This window comes from Gobio gobio (assembly GCF_949357685.1).
Source record: "Gobio gobio genome assembly, chromosome: 21".
Taxonomy (NCBI): domain Eukaryota; kingdom Metazoa; phylum Chordata; class Actinopteri; order Cypriniformes; family Gobionidae; genus Gobio; species Gobio gobio.
The window spans coordinates 24,223,752-24,246,428 of NC_137117.1; the positions used below are offsets into that span (position 1 = coordinate 24,223,752).

A 22,677-nucleotide genomic window follows, 5' to 3' on the forward strand; every position below is an offset into this window, starting at 1 on the left:
TCGGCTTACCTTCATATCTGGAAACGAAACATTGCACATATTAACAAGTGAACATACTGTCTGATGCAGCGCAGTTTGAATTAAATGTAAAAATCAGAAATGAAAGTGAATGATGATTGGTACTTTCTTTTTACTTAACATTTCGTTTTGTGTTCCACAGAAGAACTAAAATTATACTGGTTTAATGAGGGTGACTGAGCAAATAACATAAATTGTAATTTATTGGTGTAAGTTACTGTTCCTTTAAGACCGCGTGTAAACTTTCACAATCCCGTCCCAGTTTTCTCTATGAGAACAAAGACATCACTATTAACGTTACCTGTATTTCCTCGATCATGTCCTGGGTGAAGATCCCCTTTGACAAAAGCCCATCGCAGATGTCTGCAGGATTTAATGCCGTGACTAGATTACGCCTGTGCCGCTGAAGAATCAGCCTGTGTTTAGTGTCCATTCTTGCAATGATTCTGTATTTAAAGTGTTTATGACGGGTTTTTTGTTAATTATTTTGTTGAAGTGATATACAGTAAATGCGTAAAAAATAGATTGCTTGAAATTAGTTGAATTTGCTTTTAATCAACACAAAACAAACCTCTCCTCGCTCGGCGCTTCAATTCTCTTCCTTGTTTACATCATGCCGGCGATGACGTCATTGTCTCTGGGAAGGGCAGGTGTTTACAAAAGAAGACGGTGAAACTGAAACGTTTCAACTCGAAAATAGATTACTCATATACTTTCTGTAATTTCTGTGGACTAGAAAACTACATTTAGTTTCTTCCTAATTTTCTAACTAGATGGAGGGGATATAATTTCCATGTCTATGGAATAGAAAAAGAAACAGCTAAAAAATATTAGTGGGGAAGTTCCATATAGCCTACGTAAAATGCAATTTCCAATTTATACATAACATTAAACAATACTGTAGTGCTTTGTGTAATTGTTAAAGTATAAGAGTACGTAATGTTATTATATTAATAGTGAAGCAGTGTCTTTACTATTCTAACCCATATTTTCGTCTTTTTTTGTGCATCATTTTTCATCATGTGATTGAAAAATAAAATTACTGTCATTATAACATTACATTGTTTTTAAAAATAATATGTATATTTTAAATACTTTTTTGCAACTATTCTGGCATCTTGTTTATTCTGGCATAAATATTTATATTTTTAAATACTTTTTTGCAACTATTCTGGCATCTTTTTTTTATTCTATTATTTCTCTATTCAGTCAGTGTGTGTGTGTGTGTGTGTGTGTGTGTGTGCTGCTTTGGAAATATTCTATGCAATGTCAATCATGCTAGTAAATACTAGTTACAGAACTCTCAGCTACTGGCAAAGGCAGTGAATGTTGCAAGTTATTTAAATCCTCATCCTCCAATTAAATACATGATTTAAGCAGCAAAAGGCAGCAGATTTAGTGAAAGGCCAGTGTTTTTGTTGTTTTATATGATCATATCTAATGCAGAGATCAAATGCAGTTGTGAATAAATGCACATCAAGCACATCCTGATTCCTGGTTAAGACCCCCAAATGAGGCATCTTGCAAGCAATTGTGTTGGGTTTCAACAAACATGCAAGAGCCAACAAGATGACATTATTCAAAATGCAACAATGTGGGATGTTGTAAATTAATATAACAATTATAATAACAAGCAGTAATTACAGAACCAATTGAAGAATTGTGTGCTGATCTATTCGCTTCTCAATTTCATTTAAAAAAAGTTTCTATTTTTTTTTGCAAATGTCAATGAAGGAGACAAATTTCTTGACAAAAATGAAACCCACTTTAATATTTTACAGTCTGCATTATCGTGGTTTGGGAATTCGACTTGAATGAAATGTGAAAAAAAAAGACATTCTTAAGGACATGTTGACAAACTGTAACAGTACAGCAAATCAAAACACAAGTTTCCCATATAGACCTTAAACATGGAGCCATTCAGCAAGAGATGAAGCAACAACATATGAACTCATACATCTCTCCATAGTATACAGTTCCAAAAGCCAAGATACTTTGTACATTCAATGGCAAATTTTACCTCAATTGTTTGGGTATAAAACAAATACCAGGATACAAATGTCATTCACAGAAAGTAGAGTCCATACAGAAGAGCTTAATTATTTGACTTCATAAGACCAGGTCTAGTAAGTCCTTTGTAGATGTGAAGCTTTCCTGCCCCTTTGGCTTCAAAACTGTAGTCTGTTGTGATGTAAGGTAAGTCTCCTTCAACTCCATGCTGGAACAAGAAAAGAGAGGTTAAGTACAACTGACAACAAAGACCCATCAGGTTGGATAACCTGTCAACACTTTACAATTTAGCAATTACACAAATGGCTATATATAATTTGCACCCTTATATTCAGTGAAGGACTAGAGTAACGATGCTGAAAATTCAGCTTTGTGATACTAATTCAAAAATATTACTGTTTTCACTGAATCGTTGATCAAATAAATGCAGCCTTGGTGAGCATTAGAGACTTATTTAAAAGAAAATAGAGAATATTACTGACCCCAAGCGTTTGAATGGTAGTGTATATTGCCGATTCACATACCTGCTTGGTGAGCAATACTTTAGGCAGGGCGATCTCTCCCAGCAGAAGACAATTCACATGCCTCAGGACAGAGGGAGACACTGGAGTAACCAAAAAGTACAGACCTCGTGCCATGTCTACCCCTCTCAGAACACCTTAAAAACACAACAGCAGGTAAACAATTGCAGTTTAAGGAAGGTTTTATATCTTTATTTTCATACAAGTTTCATGTCGTTATACTGCGAAGTCTGCATGATGTACAATGAATATTTGTAATGCAACAACATATGCTGTACAATTTGACAGAACAATTCCATCTCAGATCCACATATTAAAGGCCTTGAATACACACCTACGCCCACACATTGACAGATAGGAGTTTGGGAGAGTACAACAGGACCTCCTCTGCCCACAACCTTCTCACTCAGACAGCATAACCCTACTATACTGGCATTGACCGCATAAAAGATGTTGTTGGATGCGACCTCACAGTGTGTGACCCCTATAGCCACTGATGAGTGTGGGACCTGCAATAATAGAGCACAGAAAAGGTGTTCACATAAAACATGATCAGAATGAAATTATATATATATTTTTTTTTAAATCAGCTTAACAAAATATTTAACGCAATTAATGGAGCATCATAATTTGCCTAGTGTTACATTATATGATCAGGCTCTTATTCACGCAAATGCTTTTAAACCATTCAAGCACAACAGACAAATGAGAATGCACTGTTTGTGAATGTCCTGTCTGTGTGACACACACACACACACACACACACACACGACTCATCAGCACCAGTTGCTGTGATGTCTGTTATTAACGTTAATGAAAGAACAAAGATACCAGAGAAAATGGTAGCTTTAATAAGGTTGAACGATAGTTAATTTAAATTTAATTTATGCAGTTAAGACATTATAATGCACTGAATGGCAGCCCAAAAAGTGCATCTATCCATTATAAAAGTAATCCACATGGCTCCGGGTGGTTAACAAAGGCCTTCTGAAGTAAATCGATGGGTTTTTGTAAGAAAAATATCCATATTTAAAACTTTATAAAAGTACAATATCTAGCTTTCACCAGACCGCCTTCCGTATTCAACTTACGAAGAAAGTGTAACACCTCTCAGTTCAAAAGGTTTTTTTGGAAGTTGAATACAGAAGGTGGTCTGGTAGAAGCTAGATATTGTACTTTAAAATGTATTAAATATGGATATTTTTCATACACAAACGCATCGATTCACTTCAGAAGGCCTTTATTAACCCCCCCGGAGCCATGTGCTTACTTTTATAAAGGATGGATGCACTTTTTTGGACTCAAATGCATGGATTAGCCAGGATATTTTTTTTATTTAACTCTGATTGTATTCGTCTGAAAGATTTACACCTAAAATGGCTTGAGGGTGAGTAAATCATGGGGGTAATTTTAGTTTTTGGGTGAACTATCACTTTAAGTTCACAAATTAAAAGTTATTTTTTTTAAAAGCCTAATAAATGTTGAAACTTTCAGGCCCTGTCCACAGGAACACAGGTATTTTCAAAACCGCAGCTTTTTCTACGCGGTTTGGCTGTTTGTCCACACGCAAACGCAGTATCTGGTTACTGAAACCAGACTTTTTTGAAAACTCCGGCCAGGGTGAAGTTTTTTAGAAACTCCGGTTACAGTGTTGTAGATGGTGAAACCGGAGATTTCGGCTTGTTAAGTCGAAATGTGCGCCGTTCTCTCCTTTGTTTGACGTCAGTTTGTGCACCGTTAACGCTTTTGTTTACATGAGTGGAGTCTATGCAATGGCGGACGTAGCTTTTAATAACTCTGCTAATAGCGCTTATCACATGTATACAGATACAAGCGCAGTCATCTCATTGTATTGCAGAACAGAGGCGCCAGAATGCAATAATACAACATAGTAAGGCAAGTGTGTGAAGCTTCAGTCCACTTGGGCCCTGCCCCTGCCCTGTGTACAGTTACCTGTCACTGAGTCCAAAGTAAACTTGTAGAAGGGTTTCACTGAGCCCATGGCATCCCTCAGTGCATCGGTGCCGTGGATGGGACCCATGTGGAAATCAGGCAGCTAAGCTTGTGTGGACGCCAGTGTTAATTTTGACAGCATATTTTGATTTAGTTTTAGTCATAGTCTTTTGACTAAAATGCCATTTAGTTTTAGTCATATTTTAGTAACCTGAATTGTTTTTAGTTTTAGTCTAGTTTTAGTCTAGTAAATATAAGATTTTAGTCGACTAAATCAACAGTAGATTTAGTCTCCGAAAATCTAATGAGTTTAGTTAAATTGGAATACATTAAGCATTTAAGTGTTACATAACCGACTGTCACTTGAACTGACATTGACATCATTTTGTTTTTGACATTAAAAATACACGAAAGAGCTCAATTCACTTTTTGGTTTGTTTTTAAAAACATCTATATAGTTTTTATAACTTTGTATTTCTGTTTTAGTTAGTATATCATGTTAAGCTAAAGCTTCAAATAAGTTTGTTTATTTTTTTTTTTTATTTCAGTTAACATTTATTTAATTTCAAGTAACAGATTTTTTTAAATGGTTTTAGTTAACTATTATAACCCTGATACTTTATATAATATGTGTCAAATACTGGTCTTTCCTCTTGACTGTGAATTAAATGGGAATTAAATTAAATACAGTTTATTGTGTAAGCAAAAACTAATATATAATGCGTAACTTTTAATTATAAACCAGCTGGAAATACACCGGGACTCTTATTTTGAAATCTCGGCTTACTATTGCAGTTGCAGGAGCTCATTCAAGTTCAGATGAGGAGATAAAATATGCATTGTTACAACCGTCTAAAACATTACTATATAAACATCGTAAAGTAAACATTGTCATTATTCATCAGCATTAGTTCATAAACAATTGCCTGGCATAAATGTGTGTTATACATTGATTGTGAGCCGCTCTGGAGCGCTGGATTGGGGATGCGCCTGTAGAAGCGCAACAGCGCCGTGTTTTCCAGCTGTTAGATCAGCATGTTCAAATCAAATGTGCTCATCTGTTACACAGGATATCAGTTCTGACTGGATCTCTTCCCTAATCGACCCTCCCTAACATTTTCGTCTCGTTTTTATTTGTTGACGAAAATGACAGTTGATTTTCGTCATAGTTTTAGTCATCCAACACTAGTTTTTATTTAGTTATCGTATCGTTTTCGTGTGAAAAAAGGTTGTTAATGAAAATTATTCGTCAATGAAATTAACACTGGTGGACGCTAGGGCTGTGCAATTAATCGAATTTCGATTTCGATTTCGATTTTGCCTCCCAACGATCACCAAAATAGTACAATCGAGAAAAAACGATTATTTTGCCTTGCGTTCTGAATGAAACGCGCATGCGCTCACCCGCCCCTCCCGAAGCCACAAACTTTCTCAGATCGGGAGTCTCGTGTGCATATCATCCGCTGGAATTTAAAAACTCGGCGCGAGTAAAGATGGCAGAAGGAGGGCAGTTACAGCAGCGTTTGGTGAGCAAAAAAGGCAAAACCAACTCCGTTGTCTGGGAACAGTTTGGCTTCGAGGAATCAGACGACGAGCAGAAACATGCTAAGATTTGCTACATGTAGTGGCTGCAACGCAAGGGAACATCACGAATTTGTTTAACCACTTGAAAATTAAACAGAGTGACCTATGACAATCTAATAAAGAAACAAAAACTGACGAGAGCAGGGGTGCCGTGTAAACGTCCTTTTTCCCCTCATATTTTTCAAATAATTCTCTCTTTGTAAACTTTGTTCAATGCATGCGAGTGCTGCCGTATGTTTGAATATGACCAGTCGTTTTCACCGTCATCACCCGGGTTTAGTGCCAGAAGACGCGAATGAGAAGCCGCGCGCGCTGTGAGGAAATGTGTCTCTGTGCCCTCATCCGAGAGCGCGCACACATCTCTCAGCGCGCAGATATTGAGTTCTCTTTCAAGTCTTGCTCTTGAACGGACAAACTCACACAAAACGTATGTCAACATGTCCATCTTGATGAGTATCCTAGCAGACATAGTCTGTATATGCCTTAAGTGAACTTTATACAGTCGATAAAGACGACGCATATCCGATCCGGATTGAATAGCTTTTGTAAGTTTAATAGGATTCATCTTTAATTTATGTACTCAAATATGCAATGTTATTTTACATTTGAGACATTTCTGTACCTGAAAACTAAGGTTAGACGTACCTGAAAAGCATATCTAGCCGAACCATATTGTTGATCTTATTTATTTGTGATTATCATTTTTACGTGAATACTTTTATACTTTGATTTGAATATATGTTATATTATTTATTTTAATAGTTCAAAAAGTACAACAAATGTTACAATTTCAATTGAATTGTTGAAAGGTGTATTTTTAATAAATACAACACATTCCCAAAGTCATGTGAAATAATCGTGTTTCATAATCGTGATTTCAATATTGACCAAAATAATCGTGATTATGATTTTTTCCATAATCGAGCAGCCCTAGTGGACGCGATTGTTTTTTAAAACGGAGGAGGAAAAACTCAGGTTATAAAAATACCCGTGTACGTGTGGACTAGGCCTTAGTTATACTGAAATGCTGAATGTCTATAATTGTTTTAAAAAAAATTCATAGACATCAGTACCATTATTAGTATCTGATACTGGCCTTCATTCATAAAAATATTTTTTTAATAATATATATATATATACATAAAAAAATATATAATTAAATAAAAACCTGGTAGGGTATGAAGCAGTGGAGCGGGCGGATATGGCCAGGTTCTGAGGACTGTAGCTTACTGAAGTAGCTGAGCAGAGCCAGGTCTCGCAGCTCATTACTGCGCTGATGTTGCCTATGAGGAATGCAGGATGGGAATTTACTTCAGTTTGTAAAGTATAACTAACCAAAAATGACCTAGTTAAATCTTCACCGCAAGAACTGCCAACTGATCATAGGTACAGTTAAAAATTAAAAGGTGCAGCTGGCTGCCTTACATATCTCCAGGCGTCCCAGCACCTTCGAATTCTGATTGGACACTGAGAAATACATGAGACCGAATGGTGAGGTGACTGGCGGGCTCCTCTGTCAAGGTGGAGGGCGTCGGAGGGTGCGTCTGCCAGCCGTGGGCAATTCTGAGCAACTCAGGGGTGAGAGGTTGACACTGTGACGCATTTCCGAAACTCAGCTGCACTACATGCGTAACGGAAAAAAGACGAATGAGGTCTACCAGTATCTGAAAGCCATGGCCTGTGAAAGAGAAAAAACATTTGTTAGCAAGTTAGTACCAGAAACTCAAAGGAAAATAATTATTATATAAAAGGATAAATATTAATATACATTTAATATATTTACAAGGGCTACCAATTAAAACAATCAATTATATTAAAATTTTAATAATGTCTCATTGTTAAATAGTTTGACAGCCCTGATATTTGCAAAAATATCCAATAATGAGTTCATATTTCTGCAGTTCAATTCAATATTCCTTTTTTATTGCCTTTCATGTGCAATGTTTTTTGCTGACCTTTGATCCAGCCCATAGTATTGATGATGACAGGACTCTCGCCATTGACATGGCGCCAGAGGGATTTAAGAGACTCCAGATACCGGTCAATGTCAGCCTGACAATCTGCCTGACCATAATACACCATGTGCTTTGCGTCACGCAAGTGTGTGAAAGGAGGCCCTAAAAAAAACACAACACAATCACAAACATCTCCAGTTATTTGGGTTTGTAAAATCAGCATGTTAAATGTAAGAGTGTTTCTTACATTTCTAAAGTGCAAAGCTCTTCAGAATCTGTTTAAATAATATTGATGAAGAAAAATTTACTTAATTTGGCTATATGGAAATGGAGTATGCCACATACCCAGCAGTGGCTCTGTAACTGTGCATAAGGAAAGGCATCCAGGAGGGGTGAACTCAGTCTGGCCTAGATCACACTCCAAATACTCTACACTTACAGTGCTGCACACACAACAGGGTAGAGAGAAATAGATCACAATTCACAGATTTCAATTCATCCTCTAATTACTAAACTGATTAAATGAAGTGTTTGAACTCACTGATTGAGCAGGTTGTTAATAAGGTACCGATTGAAGGTGGACTTGCCAGAGGATTTCCCCCCACACACAAGAATTACGGGACAGCGGTCAAATTCCCCTGTAGACAAAAAAACATTTTACATTGCTTTAGACTGAACACACTTGAGTTAAATTAAATAAGTAAATTGTGGGAACAAATTGTTAATTTGTGGCCAGGACGTAATTAAAACGAGGGAACAAATTAGTTAACCCTTAATCGCCCCTCAAGTAGGGTTTACGTTTGAGTCCCTTGGGGTCAGATAGACCCCAAACTTTTACAGAGCGATTGCATAAGGAAATATAATTTTTTTACATGGAAAACTATATATAATTTTTTTAATTTACTTCTCAACTATACATTTATGCTGTGTTTTTGTGGGTATTTGGTAGTTTTTTACCTATTTACTGCACAAATACTTAACTATGTCATAAACTGGCTCATTAAAAAATATTTTCTAACGAAAAAATCACTTGAATGATGATCTTAAATAAATATAAATAGTTTTTGGACATTGCTCTATGTGTTAGGGATAGAATACCGCCATCTGTAGGTTTGTGGAAAAACTTTAGGAATTATAGTTAAAGAGAAAGAGAGTGCAATGACCACATTATCCACTAGAGGTCCATAGGGAAGTTATGCAAAAGTTAAGCTGCCTTTCATCTTTCTTTTATTTGCCCTTTTCCCTCTCTTTCTCATGATTGTTCCATGTTGCATTTGTGCTCTAGTATTTGTCCTTCATTTATGTATGGAATTTTTTCAGATTTATGCCAGTTTTGTTGATTTTATTTGCCAGTTTCTATAAAAATGCTCTCTGTTGCAGTCACACAAATGTGTGTGTTTGTGTGTGTGTGTGTGTGTGTGTGCATGTGTGTATGAGACAGAAAGTTCGTTCCACTTTGTGTTTATGCTCTAGGACCAGATCTTGATATAAATGTAGACATTTTCAGATTTATACTGGATTTAGTTGATTTTTTTTTACAAACAAAGTGAAAAAAAAGCATTTTTTAAAGTTTCCCATTCATTGCCAAAATCCAAAAAAATGCTCCAGACACTTGTGTTTGTGTGTGTGTGCGCGTGTGAGTGAACATGCTTGTTCCATAATGACGGCTCGCACGCACTCACAGGAAGGGCACAGAGCAACAGCCGAGCTCAGTGTTTTGACTGAATAAGGTTTCTTTCACGCAAAACTTTATAGTATGCCTCCTGAACACTTTCCATATATGGCGCGCGGCTGACTGTAACATTGCGTGATACTTTTGTATCCTTTTTGTAAAGCTTTAGCCTGGTCACCAGTCACTGCCATTAAATGGAGGAGCGCGTGCAGGATGTTTTTCAAAATTTCTCCTTTTGAGGTCCGAAAAAGATAGGAGGATATAGGGCATTAGAACAACAGCAGGGAAAAAAAGATGACTATTTTCATTTCAGGGTGAACTATCCCTTGAATTGTGGTTGTAAATTGCACCAATTTACTAGAACGAGGGAGTATATTCTCAGTTTGTAGCCATAATATATATTTTTGTCCACGTCACGTGCGGGGCTCTGTACATTTCACAGAGCACAAATAATTTATTTTCTGTACATATGCACTCAGAACTGAAAATCATACCCTTAAAGGGGCAGTTCGCCCCAAAATGAAATTTAAACACATTTCACAAAATGATTTGATTCTGATTCACAAGCTCTTGATATATCAGGTACAGTACATATCATTTTTTCTTAAGCAAATCAATCTCTCAACTAATGCTGTAAACTAAACAGGGAACCCTCTCTGTTGATACATTCTATAATATTTAAGGTTAAAAACCCATTGTGAAAATCAAGTTTTTAAGGTTGTTCATATGTCTATGTGGTGTTTTAAATATGCTTTAAGACAAACCATGTGCAAATTCAGTCAACACCATTGCTGAGAGCATTTCTCCTGAAAACTGCAGTGTACCAATAAAAGTTTCAAAAACATGGTTTGAAACTTGTAACCAATCCTGTCATCGTGTAGGGCGGGGCTTTTCCAATCATTACTTCTATGGATGCTGATTTTTTAGAAGGCAGCTGTCTGACTCTGAGATGCGAACGGGAACAATGGTTTGAACAACTACTAAAATTTACCTTCCCAGGCACTAAGCAAACTGCTTATAGCTTCTCTGCAGCTAGGTGACATCACCAAACCCTGAGCACAGGGTCCACGCAAAGCTGTTACACCTACGGCTGACAGAACGGGGTTATAGATTGCAGCCTGGGACTTCAGCTCCTTCTGCAGAATGCATAAACAGAGACACAAATATAGCTGTTGCTATGCCAGGGTGCTCAAACAATGTTGAAAGAGCCACAGTGTTTACATTCTTCTGAAAGTCAACCTACAAATGGCTTACTTATAGTTGCCTTTGCATATTAAACTGGGAATGTATTTTAACATTACAAACAATATATATATCAGCTATTTAAACATGAACATGCAAAATCAGAAATGTCACCGACTTACCGAGTTGAGGCCGAAGATCTCTGCGAGTTCTGAGAAGCTGGTGAGAAAGCGAGTGAGTGGCGTGTCCAGAGGCTCCAGAAGCACCACGCAGGAGTCCGAATCCACCTCACTCATGAGCTTTTTACTTGGCTCTAGACATAAAAAGACAAATTGAAACAATTTTAGAAAGTGGATGCAAAAAAGAACTTCAGAGCAGGTAGAAATGAAATGCTACACTATAGGGGAAAAACTTTTTCAGGCACTGGCCAATTTTGAGATTTCGGGATATTTGGCTTTTCATTACGTTTTCGGACTAGAGGAAATAAAACATCCAAAATACTCTTTTAGGTGTTTATTATCTATTTTTCAGTAGAATTATAATGTAATACATAATTTTTAAGATGGTTCTCTCAAAATTAGCTTTTTCCTCATAGGAGTCAAAAATCGCCACTTCAGTAGTCCTTACATACACCAAACTTTACAAACAATTTACTCCCATCTATATTCTAAAGGTTTTACAGAGGGTTGTTCATATATCATTTGCCTGATTTTATACTATTATTTATTATATATTTTTTGTATTTCATTTCTAAACACATGATTTTTTTTGTCTGACTGTTGACAGTATTTTCTGATTAATGGAGTGATAAAAAGAGAGATGCAAAAGCAATGTCAACAAAATAAAACAAGAATTTTGAACATGGTTCAGAGTATGCAAATTAGTGCAGATTTAATTAGCTAATGCCTCTTTTGCATATTTAAACATAACTCAGAAAACTTGTAGTACAAAAAATGTTTGCAATTCTTAAGGTAATCAATCAACTGGGGAAGTATGGTGATGTATATTAGTTCATTTTTTTACCCTATTAACCTGGGATGCCTTTCCTTAGAGGGCAATATGAGGGTGAGAAAATAAATGGGTCATTAAAAATGTTATAGGCCCGGTTTCACATTTAACAATTAAGCCAGGCTTATGGTGCGTCCTGGGATGTTCGTATTTACGAGGTGAGAAGTCGTGTTTACGACATCATGTGCGTTCAAGTCTCTTTGGTCGGAGCAAGATGGCGGTGTACCTTCTTATAATGAATTTCACGAAAATACAGCAAGGTTTGTTAACTCTGCTTATAGAAAACGAAGAACAAAGAATGCGCAGGCAGGTGAGTTTTAATCTTTTACATTATTAATTAATCTATGAAGCCACTGTAAACTGTATATTTATATATTATACTTACTTTGTTTGTGCCTGACAGTGTCACTGCTAAATACTCGTTATATTCAACTACAGACGTTGCATCCATTGATTCCGCCATGTTTCTCACTGACATGCCCCCAACTCGTACAGATCGGGGCTTAAAGAAAATCCTGAACTTCCCACTGGTATTTACGACTTTGTGGTGGCGTTCATGTGCATTCAACTCGTAAATACGATCTTTACAACATGACTTGAACGCACCATCAGGACTTAGCTCAATTAGGACATTTAAATAGCTTTATAAATGTGTCTTTTAAAAAAAAAAAAAACATTACTTGTGTGAATCTTAAGACAAAACAATGGCACTGACATATTTTAAGATATGTCCAAGAAAGTTTCTTTCAGTTTAGACAACTCAAACATTAATTTTACTTTGAGACTAGGCTTAAGCCTTGTGAAACCGGCCAATAAAGGTATTAGTGAGGCAGGATGCTCCTTGTGATGCTACCTGAAGAGAAATATTTGCGAACAATGGCTTTAGCTTCCAGAAGCCCCTCTTTCTTGTTCTTGCTGGAGGGGGGGTTGTTTCCTAAGGCCTTGATGGTGAGAGGGCAGTGAGACGGTGGCGAGAACAGGGGGTAAGGTTGTTGGCCCTCCTCGATGGTGAAGCCCAGCACCTCTACATGACCATAGAGGCAAGTGAGCAGGCACTTTCCACGGAAACACAAGCCCTGCGCAGACATCACACACAAAAGTCAGCCTACATGCAGAAACTAGTGATTGACCGATATATTGGTCAGGCTGATATTTTTGCAGCAACTGGTTGTAATGCTAATAGTCACAATGTTAATACTAAAATAATGATAATAAAAAGTTAATACAAATATTAACAACAATAACAGACTTGGTAGTTCCCTCTTATGTTAGTTTCAAATATTCTAGACTTAGTTTTCATTGAATTTTAGCAATTTTATGACCATCTCACACATTAAGGTCAATTCAAACCACACTGACAAGCTCTGTTGGAGCTTTCGCCGATTGAACATGCTGAATTGGAATTAGAAGTGACGTGCTGTAATCTGGTGACTGTTGCTGTTGGTCTGCATCTGTCTGTGCGGTGTGAATTGGCTTTAAGGTGTATATATCAATATTATATTGACCACCCTGGTGTTAGTATACATGCATCTGCTGTTGAAAAGCTCATACTGGTCAACCTCAAGTGGTTCATAGTGGTTAAAGGCTGAAATTATCGGTCTACCTGGCCTTGTTTCATGACTAAAACCGCACGGTTGTGGGTATGGTCAAGGTGGGCATGGAATTGAAGATCGTCCTCTTTCCGCTGGTCTGTGTCAGGTAAGGTAGAACTATTCATGCCATTCTGAAGAACACTGTTGGCATATTCACTCCATTCTTGTGAGTCCACTGAAGAGCTGCTGTCTTCCATTTCCGTGCCTCCATTTGTGTGGCCATGATCAAAAGTCACAGAAGTGGCCTTAACCTTTACCTCCTTGGCACAACTATTTTCAGGGATAAGAGTAACAGGTTTCGCATACAACTTCTTCAACCGTTTTATTGTGGGTTTTTCCTTTTTGGCTATCTGTTGCTCCAACTTTGCAGTCCCAGGACTTGTATTTAGGAGAGTTGAGTCCAGACTGCGTATTTTTTTGTGCCATTTACTCCTGCTGTGACGTTTGGTGGCATTTCGTTGCTCGTGTTGGGACCGAGGAGAAACCTTGTGTACTTTCATTGTCAACCAATGAGCTCCAACGATCCTAAAAACAACATAAATCCAGGGCAGGGGAACAGTAACACCTGTAAATGAAGACAGCAAGGAAGGAATCAGCACACATGGCGTCACTAAAAAGGTGTCAATAAGAAATGCAGAAAAAAAAAGAAATCATCTGACTTCTGGATATTTATTTTAACGTAGAGACAGACAGAGAGCCATATAGCTAGCTAGCTACTTTATTCAGTTGGTAAAACATGGTGAAAAATTGTTGCATAATACATTATTACCAACCACTAGTGAGATCATCTGTTGTTAAAATATGATTCTTAAAGCCACTTTCATGGTTTTAAATTCACTGACCTGTTTAAAGTGAGAACCGGCGATAATCCTGGTGCAAGATTTGAATCAAAATTTGTGTGAATATGCTGTTGTTTCTAAGTAACTGGCAGAGGCTCCATGCAAACATCAAAATCACGCACGATGCTGTTGTGGTTCCACTCCACTAATCGATACGAAGCCGTTTATTTCCCCCTTTTAATCTGCTTTAAGACCGCATTGTCAATGTTTGGTGAATGCGTTTGAAAGTATAAATATAAGAGACACAGAGATGAAGCATAAAACATGTTAAATATACAACTCGTTGGCTAACAGGCACGATTTTGTGCAGCACTGGCGCCTCACACTTAGCGTATGTGCCATTTGAAGGACAGAAACAGACTTTCCGGAGTTTGAATGAACTTTGATTCTACACTAGCATTCTAAATTAATACCTCACTATAAAATACTTCACAATAACTATCAGAAATGTTATAAATTCGAAGAATTGGTGTTCACTTTGGTTGCATGAGCTAAACGATTTAATCAGCGCGTGTGTGAAGAAAGTCGCACTCAGCGCAATGGGTTGAATGGCCAACAGAGCTCAAACAATATTGTAACGTCACTTCCTGTTTCTGTTTCAACATGGCTTCTTGTTGTTTAGCCCAAATTAAGGATTTGATGCTATGTAATATATAAGTAACTCACTAAATTACATTACGCATATATGTCGAGATTCAGTATATGAAAAGAAACATGAGAGCAATGACATAATTTACGCGAAAGGTGAGTCTTACACAGTTAATTGTGCGGCGAGTAGTTTAGGGAGCGTCAGTAAAATGCGGACATCGTGGTTAACGTTTAGGTAATATGAATTCATTAATCCGATAATTAATCAGTTAAAGTCATCCACATGGTATGGGGAAGCATTATTGAACATGGATGGATGAAAATGTGCAGAATTATTCTGTGTACTGTTTCATAAAACGTGTTAAGCCAAAAATAAGGAAGATCTTGGAATAACCAACTATGCTTGTAATACAATAATTGCAGTATTTTATGAATATGAAGAATGAGTTAAAGTTGCATGATCTCTACAAACATTATATTTTAATGAAACATTTATTAATAATGACAGTATAGTAATAAAACCAGACCAGGCTGACTTTTTATTGTATTGTACGCACATTTATTATTATTCTGAGCATTATTTTTTATTATTATTATAAAAATCCATAATTAAAATGTTTAATAGTGTTTATTAAAATATTTATAATTTAATTAGTCTTCATTTAAATATAATATTCATGATTTAAATGAAAATGTGCAAACTTGTTCTCTGTACCCTTTCTTAAAAAGAACAATACAACCATTATATCATCTTGAAACATTTATTATTATTGACACGATTTTTTATCAATAATAACACACCAGAACAGACACGCTTTTTATTGTATTTTACACAGATGTATTATAATTCTGAGTTTTTTTTTTAAATTATTATAAATATCCATGAAAAAAATAGTGAAAATCATAAAAAAAAATTGCATGGATATTTAATATAATTTTTTTTTTTTATATATAATATTTATAATGTATAACTGTAGAATGTATTGATGTATACATTTATGTTGTATGTTGTCTTTATCTTAAATTTCATTAAGATAAAATCATTATTGAAATGAAATTGATGTGTGTCCTGCATGTCTAGATGGAGATACCTGCTGAAGGGACCTCTCATGCTCAACGGGTACTGTCCTTGCTCAACCAACAGAGGGGTCTTGGCCACTTCTGTGATGCCATGCTGAACACAGCAAGTGGGCAGGTTCATCTGGCCCATCGCAATGTTCTTGCCTGCTTCAGCCACTTGTTCCAGGAACCCAGTTCAAATACACCTTGTATACAGATCGACCTGCCATTAGAGTGCCCTGATGATGGGCTTGAGCTACTGCTTAATTTTTTTTACACTGGTGAACTCCAGTTAGACGACAGCAATTTAGAAAAGATTCAGAATGCAGCTAACGGACTGTCAGTGCCGGATTGTCTCATACCTTGCCAGGGTTCGCCAGATGTAGAGACTTTACAGTCGCCTGCTGCCTTGACCTTGAGTGAAGATGATGAAGCCAAACCACTATTCCCTCTCACATCTGCTGACTCTCTGTCTGATCCGACCCCAAAAGGAAAGACTAGATTTGGGCAGAGGACGAAAAATAAACCTGATGCATACACATTCGGTTCACCGGTCTCAGCTAGCGATGATGACAGCCCTGTCTCGACGTCTACTACCACCACCCGTTCTGGAAGGCGTGTAAAAGGGCCCAGGCGACTAGTTGGGGAAAGTCCCATATCTGCTGTTACGAGGCAGGGAGCTGGAAGGAGAAAACCATCATCTCTGGATGACAAAGAGCAGGAGACTGCTGCCACTGAGGAAGAAGATCATCTCAAACATCAAGACATGAGTGAGGCTGAGGTACTCTGAACATTTATATTCAACCAGAAGATATTTATTTTATTTAAATAATTTAAACCCAATAATCTGTTTCTACTAGGTAGAATGCATTGATCTGACAATGAAAATGTAATACACTGATTATGAAAGTTTCTATAATTTATGTGTTTTGATTTTCATACTCCTTCAAAATAATTTTTTTTCCTGTAATCTGTATTGCATTTACTATTGTGTCTCTATTAGCAGGTGGATGGGTCTGATGATCAAAATGATGATGATGACGATGATAATGATGATGATGACGGAGACGGGAGTATGGATGTTCTTTATGAGGGAACTGATGAAGAGTATGTGCCTCATGATTCACCTTGCTCGACCCCAAAGGCTCCACGGGGAAAGCGCAAACAACAAGAACAAAGTACCAATAAAGAGAATGGGGAAGGAACATCTAAAAACAGCAAGAAAGGCTCTGTCCAATGTCCAACATGTCACAAAACATTCCTCAGCAAGTACTACTTGAAAGTACACAACAGGTATGTGCACACTATCGCTCTAATCTGCACTCTAATTTTAGGTTTGGTAAGATTTTTAAATGTTTTTTTTGATAGAAGTAAGGTTAGGGACAGGTTTGGTGGTATAGGTAGGTTTAAGGGGTAAGGGAAGGTCAACAGTGTAATTATAGATTTAGGCTTTAATTGCATGCAGGTATTTAAAAAAATATAAGTATAATGTAAAAACATGTATTTACACAATAAGTGCATTGCATCAAATGATTAGTTTAAATGTTAATACATAGTAGTTAAAGACACTTAATATAAAGTGGGACCTAGGGTTGGGTACCGTTAACATTTTAACCGGTATCGGTACCGGTACCCAACGGTACCTTTTTTCGGTACTTTAGGGATGTTTACATCAATAACTATAAATAACCTGTAAGTCATTTAGTGTTATTGACATTACGCCAGAGCTGCCCTGGTCTGTCTGCCATTGTCTGTAATGTTTGTATACTGTAATATTTACTAGTAAATAGTAGGCTACTAGGTACTTCATTTAATTCATAAATACAACAATAATATGTTTTTTTCTTTTTTCTTTAATTTCTATGAAAATATTTCCCACAAATTATGTGTTGTGTATTTTCTGGTAATCAAATGAAGACATAAGACATTAATTTAATTTATCTTTCAATTTAATTACACTTTTTTTGTCAAACAAAGTGCTGCACAACTTTATACGGTTAAAATTAAAACATTAAAACAGAAAAATGTTAATGTATTACTTAAAAAATAAAGTTTTGATTATTATTATTACATTAGTGTTAGTATAATTAATTGAGACGTATCTAAATTCTACTGTACAACAGTGATGTATTTGTCAAGATAAACCGTACTTTTATTTTGACGTGTTGCCGTGAAGACCCTTGAGTTTCTGTGTTTATGATATGACTGTAGTTTTTCTCTAATGAAACGGTAAAATGCTCATAAAGTGAATCTCAGTGGCTCTGGAAATGACGTTCGTGCATTCATGTCCTCATATGAGACGGCAGAGATGGAAACACGCGACCGTCATAGTGACAGTGAGCGCGATAGTGTGTGTGTGTGTGGGGATTCATTCGCACAGAGACACGTAGGATTCATATTTAAATGGTCTTTTTACGGTTTAATATTCACAGACACTAGTCTATATCACCAGATGCGTTCTCAGGGACTGAAATTTGGTACAGATTGATTTAATGTGAATCGTACTCGGTAGTACCGACGTAATTCGGTCGGTCCAACCCTAGTGGGACCGAACATTTGTATTTGTACAGCACATTTATTTTTGTAGAAATGTGTTACATTTAAACTGAAAATTCACAGTTGCTTGTTTTCATTTGACATATTCTATTATGTCTTCCCCCTAACACCACCAAATATTCTTACATATCTTCATTCTTGTTCTTTTGATCAACAAGTATTGAGTTATTGTGCAAATTGTAGACAATTGTACTTACTCTTTTGCACACAACACATGACAATTTGCTTAAATCAATAAGAAATCTGATGTGAACAAGAAACTGTTCAGAGATCTGAACTTCATGTTTTGAGGAGAAAAAAATCTTGAGAATTGAGCCAAAGCGGTTGAGAAAAACTAATGTTAGAGGCTGTCTAGTAATTGTAATTTGATTAATATGATCCTGTGTTCATTTGAAATTCTGTCTTTCCTTCCATCTTGCTGTCTGCAAGGAGACATACAGGGGAGAAGCCCTTTAAATGTGCTAAATGTGGGAAGTGCTACTATAGGAAGGAGAACCTGCTGGAGCATGAAGCCAGGAATTGTCTTAGCAGAACAGAGGTGGTGAGTATGATAATGAGGGACAATTTAAAATATGCATACGTGCAATAGAAATAACCATAATGTGTCATTTTTGGTGGTTACTGCTGTACAATGGCAACTCACTTGATGCGCCTTTTTAAAATTTGTGCCAGGTGTTTACATGTTCAAAATGTGCCATGACCTTTAAAAAGCGACATGAGCTGCGTCTTCACACAGTCACGCACACAGGAGAGATGCCCAATAAGGTACATCATCCATTTTGGAGGTCAGATGTGACCTTTTGTCTATGGACATTTTGCTAACGTAATTTTATTTGTCGTATTAGTGCACATCATGCCCTGAGCAGTTCATGCAGAAGAAAGATCTCAGGATCCACATGATTAAAATTCATGGTGCTCCTAAACCACATGCAGTAAGTTACTCTAATGCTAAAACTTGGTCTACAATAATGCCTTGCCATTGAAAACTAAACCAAATGTCAGATCAAATGATATGTAGTACTAAGAAAAGTGATGTATTTTTTTTGTCATGTGTGTTGTCTAGTGTTCATTGTGTCCCAAGTGTTTCCTGTCCCGCACTGAGCTACGTCTGCATGAGGCAGCCAAACATCGTGGTGAGAAACTGTTTGTGTGTGAGGAGTGCGGCCACCGGGCCTCCAGCCGCAACGGCCTGCAAATGCACATCAAAGCCATTCACAGGCATGTGACATATTGCATCACTGATTATTAGCATAAAGAAACAAAGAACTGAGACATGCTTTATTTATTGTTTAAACTATTATTAATTAGTTCTGTCCGCTCTTCAAAGATGAGGCTGTTAGCAAATGCAAGACTTATGCATGCATGTGGTGAGCAGACAATAAAACAATGTGAAGAAATCTTTTTGTGATGTTTGTGCGTAATCAGTTTTGCGTTTACCGGTGGAATTAACGCTGAGCCATATTTGTTGTGCTTCTCTTCAGAAACGAGCGTCCTTTCGTGTGCGAGTTCTGCAATCATGCTTTTACCCAGAAAGCCAATCTCAACATGCACCTTCGAACACATACTGGAGAGAAACCTTTCCAGTGCCACCTCTGTGGCAAGACGTTTCGCACACAAGGTAACTTTTCCTTTGCCTTTTAGATTTCCAATTCATTTTTAAAACTGAATCCATGCAATTTCTCTATTACTTTTGTATTATTAATTAAATGTTTGCTGATTGTGTGAGCAGCGAGTCTGGACAAACACCACCGCACGCACACAGGAGAGCGGCCATATAGTTGTGAGTTCTGTGAGCAACGCTTTACCGAGAAAGGTCCTCTATTACGCCACATAGCCAGCAAACACCAAGAAGGCAGACCACACTTCTGCCACATCTGCAGCAAAACTTTTAAAGGTGAGATATCTGGTGAGGTATACATGAAGAGGTATACAATTACATGTTTGAGGCAATTTGGCGAACATTTTTATATTTGCACGATAGACAGACAGACAGACAGACAGACAGATAGATAGACAGACAGACAGACAGATAGATCGATAGACAGACAGACAGATAGATCGATAGACAGACAGACAGACAGATAGATCGATAGACAGACAGACAGATAGATAGATAGACAGACGGACAGATATATAGACAGATAGATCGACAGACAGATAGATAGATAGTTAGACAGACAGACAGATATATAGACAGATAGATCGACAGACAGATAGATAGATAGATAGCTAGACAGACAGACAGACAGATATATAGACAGACAGATAGATAGATAGATAGATAGATAGATAGATAGATAGATAGATAGATAGATAGATAGATAGATAGATAGATAGATAGATAGATAGATAGATAGATAGATAGATAGATAGATAGATAGATAGATAGATAGATAGATAGATAGATAGATAGATAGATAGATAGATAGATAGATAGATAATTTCTTAGATTATTTTGATTTAACATTTTTATTATACATACATGTATATAACTATATACATTTTAGATATTTTATACAATTTATATATAATTTATACCAAATTATAAACATGTATTTATTAAGTTAAATAATATAAATACCTGTTGTATACATTAATGTTTTTATTTATTACAAAAAAAAGAAATATATTAAAGGAATTGTTTTAAAGTGTTGAATAATAATTTATATCCCATGATGCCCCATCAGCCATCGAGCAGCTCCGTGTTCATGTACGACGTCACAAAGGCATGAGAAAATTTGAGTGTAGTGAATGTGGTTACAAGTTCACCAGACAGGTACGAATTAGATGCATTCATGGATTAACATATCAGAAATATTATTTTGACATTTCCTACTTGCGGTCTTAAGAGCTCAGTGTCTCCTATCTTGCTTTTGACAGGCACATTTGCGACGACACTCACAGATCCACAACCGCGTGGAGAACTATAACCCCAGACAAAGACGGTTGCGTAACCTGATTGTGGAGGATGAGAATGCAGCTGCCTCATCCAGTCCTCCCAGCCAGACAGAGGTTCAGGCAGGACCAGTGGACATTATCCAGGCGGTTGTGGTGGAACAGGTCGTCTCAGCCTCTGTTGGAGCAACAGGGGGAGACCAGGCCACATATTCAGTGACTGATGGATCAGTGAATGGTGAACAGACTGGGTTTGTTCTGACTGGAAGGACTGATGGTGGAATCGAGCAGACTCCCTTCACTGTAGCAGATGTGATGGAGCAGACACTGCTGGTGACCAACGCGTACCCCATCCATCAGTCCAGTGTGGTGGTGGAACTGCCAAGCTCTGAAGCTGATGGGAAAGTTTAAATGGAGACTTTTGACTCCAGAGCAAAGACATGTTCATGTTGGAGTATGCAGTTTAAGAGTTTAAAGTCATTGAGACATGTCAAACATTGTAAATAAACCGCTTTCTTGCATGAAATTCAGGTGAGAAATAGTTTTGATATTAATTTATTATCTTCAAAGAAGTTATTTTGAAAATTATGCAAAAACAAAAGACTCTGTTGTATAAAGCATGACATGACACAAGATCATCTTGAGTATTGTATAACCACATTTTTGGGATAGGAGATTGTGTACTGTACTCATTTGAGCCAGACTTCTGCAAAAATGCATTGCGCTTAATCTTGAAATGCTTGAAAATGCTTTTTCTCTGTTTGGATGAACAGGCAAAACTTAAAGCTTTTTATTCTATAAGGGAACAAGTTCAATCTTATTTCTACTAGCTAATTGACTGGCACTTTAAACTACAAGATTTTGACAAATTTGGATTTAATTACATACAGCCAAAGTTCTTGTTAGAGAATGTCATGATTTATTCAGCATCTGGATTTCATAATGTAAATTGAATTAAAGACTATTGTAAAAGAAGTAAAAACAGTCATAAGCTTCATGTATACTCTTCTTTTAATAGAATAAACCATTTAAATGGAAATCCAAATCTGTGTGTTTTATTCACTTTTCTATGCTCTTAAAATACATATTACTTGATTCTTTCATTGTATTTAAAAAATACTTAAACCATGATTTAAGAAAAATGAAGCTAAAATACACAAATACATTTTTTTTGGAACAATGTGCACTGATAAATAGTTACAAACCAGGGTCATTTCTGATTTTGTCTTCATAATCTTTCAGTTT

General features: G+C 36.8%; 3 protein-coding genes across 7 annotated transcripts in view; 1 reads left to right on the top strand and 2 right to left on the bottom strand.

Moving 5' to 3' along the window:
* Positions 1-648, bottom strand: part of casp9 (caspase 9, apoptosis-related cysteine peptidase) — a 6,222-nt gene extending 5,574 nt beyond the window's left edge. The window contains exons 1-2 of one of the 4 annotated variants that reach the window (XM_079803414.1): positions 590-648; positions 320-381 (exon numbers count right to left, since the gene is read on the bottom strand). In XM_079803414.1, the coding sequence (XP_079659540.1) occupies positions 320-337 (18 nt within the window). In that variant the 5' untranslated portion in view covers positions 338-381; positions 590-648. Of the gene's footprint in view, positions 1-319; positions 465-589 lie in introns of all 4 variants that reach the window. The other 3 variants (XM_079803413.1, XM_079803412.1, XM_079803411.1) reach the window with 3 other exon arrangements.
* A 1,118-nt stretch (positions 649-1,766) lies between these two features.
* Positions 1,767-14,875, bottom strand: nol9 (nucleolar protein 9). 2 transcript variants are annotated; one of them, XM_079802184.1, is made up of 13 exons: positions 14,338-14,875; positions 13,507-14,060; positions 12,757-12,979; positions 11,078-11,208; positions 10,705-10,849; positions 8,583-8,679; positions 8,387-8,484; positions 8,042-8,203; positions 7,512-7,764; positions 7,255-7,369; positions 2,884-3,058; positions 2,553-2,686; positions 1,767-2,236 (listed from the first exon to the last, which is right to left on the bottom strand). In XM_079802184.1, the coding sequence occupies exons 2-13, from the start codon at positions 13,993-13,995 to the stop codon at positions 2,114-2,116; spliced, it is 2,145 nt and encodes a 714-aa protein (XP_079658310.1). In that variant the 5' UTR covers positions 13,996-14,060; positions 14,338-14,875; the 3' UTR covers positions 1,767-2,113. The 2 variants fall into 2 exon arrangements, with proteins under 2 accessions (XP_079658310.1, XP_079658311.1); XM_079802185.1 differs by having other exon boundaries at positions 13,507-14,020; positions 14,338-14,671.
* Positions 14,876-14,927: 52 nt separating this feature from the next.
* zbtb48 (zinc finger and BTB domain containing 48) lies at positions 14,928-22,474 on the top strand. The gene is made up of 11 exons (XM_079803548.1): positions 14,928-15,078; positions 16,004-16,762; positions 16,985-17,274; positions 18,967-19,078; positions 19,210-19,302; positions 19,383-19,469; positions 19,601-19,755; positions 20,019-20,155; positions 20,267-20,431; positions 21,225-21,313; positions 21,418-22,474. The coding sequence occupies exons 2-11, from the start codon at positions 16,004-16,006 to the stop codon at positions 21,841-21,843; spliced, it is 2,313 nt and encodes a 770-aa protein (XP_079659674.1). The 5' UTR covers positions 14,928-15,078; the 3' UTR covers positions 21,844-22,474.
* The last annotated feature ends 203 nt before the right edge of the window (positions 22,475-22,677 follow it).